Consider the following 6,766-nt stretch of genomic DNA (forward strand, 5'->3'; position numbering starts at 1 on the left):
TGGGATGTCTATCGAAGAAACTGATCATACGTTAGGTTTTAAAAAAAAAGAAGATACAAAGAAAGAGTTGAATTGTGATATATAGAAAAAAACCCTTGAGAGCTAGTTTTGAGAAGACGAAAAAATGATAAAAAAGCGAAGTTAAAAAGAAGAAAAGTTTAGGCTAATTCACTTTTGTTGCCTCGTGGGTGCAAATTTAATAAACAAACATATCGATAGAGAGAGGAAAAAAGGAGATAAGGCATAAGATTCCATTAAGTGAAACTGAAAGGTGGAAGAGAGGATGAGATGATGATACTTGGAATTGGAATTGGAATTGGAGTTTGGGCTTGTCATGCGTTTCTAGTGTGTATGTGTTTCTGTCTCTATGTTTGGTGGTACGCGTACGTTTTTCGTTTCCCCCCTTCTATTATTCCTCCTCTTTCTCCACCTTTTTCACTTTATTTTCAATTTATTCCCAATACTTCAAATTTGATAGAATGTATTTTGAACATAATGATAAATAGTAGTATTCGATGGTCTAGATCAGAACTTATAAGAAAATTAATACTGAAAAATGAATGAATTTGTTTTAAAAATATCGATATCTCAGCTCGAAATTAGTGTAGAGTAGAACACAAGTATCCATTTCTAGAAAACGTCCATAACTACGTTTTTGAATATATAATTATAGATTAAAATGAAATTATACATTTAGGCCAAAACAATGGAATTGCTATAATGGTGAAAAGCGACCTAACGTAATTAATTGTCGTCAGATTTATGTTTGTTTATCATGGACTCATAGTACTTCACAGATATTTTTGAGATATTTTGTTAAATAATCCATAAAATGTTTGTAAAATCTCACTATAAGTATACAACTAAACCAAAATAAATGGATTACTATAATGGTGAAAAAGGACCCAACATCCTCAAATCTTAAGTTTTTTTTAGCATGGGAGTACTTTTTTTTAGATACTTTGAGATATTTTGTTAAATCTCATTTAGAAATGTTTGTTTCATAAGTTTGTCCAAGACTCCAATCCAACTTGCATTACAAATAAACCAAAAAAAAAAAAACTAATTTTTAAATAAGCCGCTAATGAAATAGGTGATAACCATAAGTGATAAATGTAAGAAGATAAATTGAACTGCTATAATGATGAAAGTGACCTAACATATACTTCATTTTCATAATGTTTTTTTTCATATAAATTTGCTAAGAGTATTAACACCCATTTCTTAATTAGGAATATCATCCTCACAATTATTTCTGAGGAAACAAAATATGTATATATATAACATATATGAAACAACGCATAGATCATGCATAGTATAATTGGGATATGGTTGGATGGATGAAAATGAGACCGAGTCATACTTGCTTTCTTGCGGGTAAAAGGAGAAGAAGATACATGCTTTCTTTGACTTATCAAAGACTGAAATATTATAATACACACACACACACACATTTATCATGATTACTAGTATTGTTTTATTTTATTTCGATTTGTATATAACAACAGTAATCTTGTTGTAACTATAGTTAAATATTACGATCCACTAGACACGAAAACAAAACCAGAAGAACTTATACTACTAAGTCGGACTTACAGTTACAGTGTGCCAATCTTCCTAATCATTCAATTGCTAGTTATATATTATTACACACTTGCACTTTTGTTGCCTTTTTAATAAAGAAAAGTAATAAACTTCTCTAACCAATTTTATTTATTTATTAATGTGTCGACTGTCGAAAAAATATAAAACGCCCAATTTATCTCTAGCGATTTCCAAATATTAAAAGGAAATTGAGGAAATATATACTTTTCAGTTTCTATTTTTTATATAAAATAAATTGTTTTTTTTTTGTTGGGATTTCCTTCTCAAATGGGATCACATGACCGACCCATTTCTTAATGCTTAGGGTTGTCCAATCAATAAATACAGACTAATAAATAAAAACTAGAGTTTTCATATTTGATTAATTGCAGAACCGTGGATTAACAGTCTTACAGAGGAGAAATATCGAAAACATATAACTAAAAAGATCACTAATTTCCCTAATTAATTAATACTTTACTTTAATCGTGCCGATATTTTCCTTTTGTTTTAGCAAATTTATAAAAAAAAAAGGGAAAAAGAAAAGAAAGTGAACTTTTCAAGGAAGAAAAGCAGGAATAATGGCGGAAGTGAACTGTGAAGGATGTTGGTGATGAGGAAGAGGTTGTTGTTGATCTTTGATCTGAGTCTCCGCCGTGGAAGCATGGTGTCCACACCTATCACACTTCACCGGAACCAAAACCCGACGACAAGAAGGACACGACGACCTTGAAGTCAACCACTTGTCTATGCACGCCACGTGGAACGCGTGACTACACACCGGTAGGATTCTGATCTCTTCTCCCTCGGCGAACTCCGCTATGCAAATGGCACACTCCGTGGACGAGTCTTCTGCTGCGGCGGCCGTAGATGCAGAGGCAGAGGCAGAGGGGGAGGCGGTGTATGTGGATTTCGGGAGAGCTTCAATGACCTTTTTCTTGAGGCCTTTGTTGGGCGGCGGAGATTCTCTGATGGCTGCGGAATTAACGCCAGTGAGACGTCTTAGCCAAGCGCAGCGAGCTACGGCGGCTAAACCGGCGACGCATATGAGAGCGCAGAGAAGAGCAGACAAGATGACAACCATGTCAGTTTCGGCGGCGAGGATTTCTTCCGGCGGTGGCGGCGACGCCGTACCAAGGAATCTAGAGGAGCGAGTCATTTTGTTATGTTTTGATTAAGAGTTGTTCGAGTTCTTGTCTGAAGAGAGAGGAAAATGTGAAACTTTGTTGTTGTTGTTTGTTTAAAGAAAGAGAGGAAGAAGAATCTGATCCAAGTTTTATATAATAGAGACACACATACACATCTCTACTTATATATTAGAAAAAAAAAAAAGATATGTCCCAATTTGCAGATATCATTATTATTATTATTATTATTATTAAGTAAGGGTTTATTTAATTCCATGTCATGTTAATATCGGCTGAAAAGGTTGTATGAAAGAGAACACCTAAGTTTTATAACTTTCCGTAGACAAATTATTAGATTTAGAGTCTAAAGTTAGCTTTTTCTCTCTTCTCATGATGTCACCTAATCATCCATTTAATCCACATTTTTGTTTAAACATTAAAATAAATTTAAAACATTCATTTAGTGCATATTTATGTTACTTATTTAATTAATAGAAAGTTTATATAAATAAAATAAATTATGTAAAAAAATGAAATGTTAAAATAAGAAAAACAATACTTTATTTTTTTATTAGTGGTAATAATATAATTCAACTTTCATTTTAAATTGATCATAATTTAATATTTTAAATATGTTACTGAGTTTTAGAATGGATGTAAAATTTTAATTTATGGTAGACTAAAACAACATTTATGTAATTGTATGTATAAAATTATAAAGAGGAAAAATAAAATGAAAGTGAAATATTAGTTTATAACATGATCAAAAAGAAAAAAATGATATTTCACAAATTGAATCAAATGCTTTTAATCCAAATTTGAGTATTGAAAGATAATAATTAAAGATAAAATAATTATAATATTTTTGAAAATCAATTAAAAATAATAATAAAATATCACAATATGAATAAAAAATCAACGAAACAAAATTATAAACCACCCGCGCGAACAACTGCTAGTATCCCATAAAGTTATACAGTCTTTTTTTTTTTGTTCTTTACTATAAAGAAATATACATATTTCAATCTTTTAATTCAAGTAAAAAATTTAATTTGTCTTGTTGATTAGTTGATAATGATAAACGTTTGCTAACAATTAAATTAGCGAGTTAACATTTAACAAATATTTAGTAAACATAAGAACTAAAAAGCATACGAATAAACATTTAGCAAACAATAATATTTGTTCAGATTGGTTAACAATTAAATTTATGAGATCAAGTTGATTAACAATACTAATGATAAAGTAAGATATTATCATTTGCTCGATGTTTGCTAAATGTTTGCAAAATATTTAAATATGAAATGTATAAGTTAATTGATAATAATAACATTATCGAACAAAATTTTGTTTATTAGGTTGTATAGAACAGAATTATTTATTCATGATATATATTACAAATTAAACATAATAACCTAAGCTTTTTATCACATAATTTTTAATTTATCACAATAACATATTTTACATTGTTAATCAAATAAATATCCATATAATTATTTTTTATATTGCTTTTGCGATAAAAATGTGTTCTCAAATAATATTTATGGAGATTAAATAAATATAAAAAATTCGACGACAAGAAAAACAAGATGATCTCGTTTGAAACGCTTTTTTTTAGGCCTTTGTTGGACGGTAGAGATTTTTCGATAAGATACTATCGTTTTGTTAAATTTTTTTTCTTTTATGTATATATATAGATATATATATATATATATATATATATATATTAATATAACCTAAAAAAAATATCATCATATATTTTTTGACAACAACGAAGATGATGGATCAGAATAGTCGTATATTATTAGAAAACCTAAGCATATAAAAAGATAGGTTAGGTGTGGGTTCTCTCTTTTTAGGTTATGTTTGACGAAATCATTATCAAAAAGATGTAAGTTTAATTAATTTACTTTTTTACCTAAACCTACTTCTGTTAGACTCTTTTTCATTAATTCTCTTCATACTTTTTTTTTTTGGGACATAGTCTGGAAAAAGATCCCTTCACGATACAAAGACAAAAAAAAAACTACTAGTTAAAAAAAGAGCGAGAGAATATGGTTTTGTTGACAGGTGATGCTGTAAAGTTTTGGATTCTATGAGCTTCCAAGTTCTTGCAATATAATCTTTTTAGTTTTCTTTCAGTGTTTATCTTCACATTCTAGAGAATGTTTTCTATGCAAAAATTGGAGGAGTGGCATCAAAGGGTTAAAGAAACAGGCCTAAATAATATTGTCCAACGTACTATAAATTTATAGTTGCTCAACTCTTGGAAATACACCCAATTTCTTTTAGGTTTTGCATAGTTGGCAAAACTCTTTAATTAGAAACGACAATCTTTAAATATTTTCTTTTAGATTTGTACAATATAAATAGATTTTGTCTAAGATGTAGGTGGGATCTTGATAACTATCAATTTTACAGAATCTTTGAAATGGGTCTACGTGTCCTCACACACAAGGGTAGTATAAACTATTTTACACTATAGTATTTAAGTATTAACGGCAGGTAACACTTGTCCACCTGTGTCTATTATAAAGTTTTGGTGTTTCTAGACTCTCTGAGATATTTTCTATTTGGCGGTTCTTTTTTAACTGTAAAAAAAAGTCGAACCAAACCAAATTTTACCAATATCAATCAAACCTTAACCAACGATCCAAAATAAACTTCGTTTCTATACTTAGAAAAAAGCTATATACACAGGTGAAAGATCATCGGTCTTATGATATAGAGAAAGAAGATGGATGGAACTTACGAGAGACTAGATTGTTAGCCTAAACACAAATAGTTTAATTAATTAATTATTTTTTTGCTGGGCAAGAAGACAAGAATAAACAACTTTGAAAATGAAACTGCAATCGGAATGGAATATATGGTTTTTGGTGTGATGTGAGTCTTAACGTCTTATATGGAACCTAAAAAGGTGAAAAGCAAACCAAGTTATTTAACCCAATAATTCAATAATTTTAGCACACCGGGAAACAAATATAACGCAGAAGAAAACCATCAGTAATTGAGACTTGATGCATTAATCATGCCATGTATAAAAAAACAAATAATTGAAATTTAGAAGCATCAATCGTATACTCAGATGCAGGTTTAGACTTTAGAGAGTCAATAATCTATAGTTTTGGATAAAGCCAGCTTTAGATGTTTTCACTTTATATACGTTTCTTGTTTCTTTTTTTTTTTTTGACACAAGATTATTTATAGATTCTTAGCCTTTAACCAAATCATTTTTCATTTTTATTCGTAATTTTTATGATGAAAACTTAAACATATGAATATTAAAAGTAGATCATGTGTACACAAAACTGGGAAAAGACATTTATATATTCCATTATCATAGATTTATAATCATTACAACACTTTATGTTCTGTTCAAAGTGCAAGTACCCGCACCAATTAAAGTAAGTTTATATTGTGACATGTACTATAGATAGTCCATGCGTTTCCAGCTAATCAGACATGTATCTTATTCTATCAAATGTGTTGAATTCAAAAGTGATAGAGCAATTGGGAGTTTTGGACTTTGGCCGAAGTAACGAATAGGTTGACAAAAACAAAGATAAAGGCTAAAAGCCCCATACATTACATACGATCAGTTTTAAGAGTTGAATTATATATATATATATGTTGCACAGCAATAAACGAGTCAAAGTCATGCTTGTGTGTTACGTGTTCTATATGTGTCCATGATTATAGCGCAAGAGCAATATCCCAATATATCATGTCGGTGCGCAAACTTGTTTTGACTTTTGGGTCATGCTCATGTAACTGAAACATCAATTTTTTTTTTTAATATAGATATGCATGGCGTCACAAACCCAATTTGCTAGTGCCGTTTTAACACTCTTTGTTAATTCTAAATTGTTTTGTCATGTAACTATTGATTGATTATTCGGATCACATCAATGGTCCAAAACAACACAATTCCAAAGCAAAAGGTAAATAAGAATACTAAACTCAGATCTAATGGGCTGAAAAAGAAGGCCTAAATGTGAAGCGGAGGCCCAATATCTTCCCCTTGTCACCAAAACCCTCGAAGAACCGTGGAA

The 6,766-nt window shown here is 30.1% G+C and overlaps 1 protein-coding gene across 1 annotated transcript; it reads right to left on the bottom strand.

Annotated features, from left to right (window-relative positions):
• Positions 1–1,937: 1,937 nt before the first annotated feature.
• LOC17877417 (probable E3 ubiquitin-protein ligase ATL45) lies at positions 1,938–2,847 on the bottom strand. Its single transcript, XM_006285255.2, has one exon. It carries the CDS (start codon positions 2,741–2,743, stop codon positions 2,144–2,146), a length of 600 nt encoding a protein of 199 aa, XP_006285317.1. The 5' UTR covers positions 2,744–2,847; the 3' UTR covers positions 1,938–2,143.
• Between the last annotated feature and the right edge of the window lie 3,919 nt (positions 2,848–6,766).

This window comes from Capsella rubella, unplaced genomic scaffold, assembly GCF_000375325.1.
Source record: "Capsella rubella cultivar Monte Gargano unplaced genomic scaffold, Caprub1_0 scaffold_7, whole genome shotgun sequence".
NCBI classification, from domain to species: domain Eukaryota; kingdom Viridiplantae; phylum Streptophyta; class Magnoliopsida; order Brassicales; family Brassicaceae; genus Capsella; species Capsella rubella.

Coding starts and splice junctions, on each gene's coding strand:
- LOC17877417 (XM_006285255.2), bottom strand. CDS start 2,743: ATGACTCGCTCCTCTAGATTCCTTGGTACGGCGTCGCCGCCACCGCCG.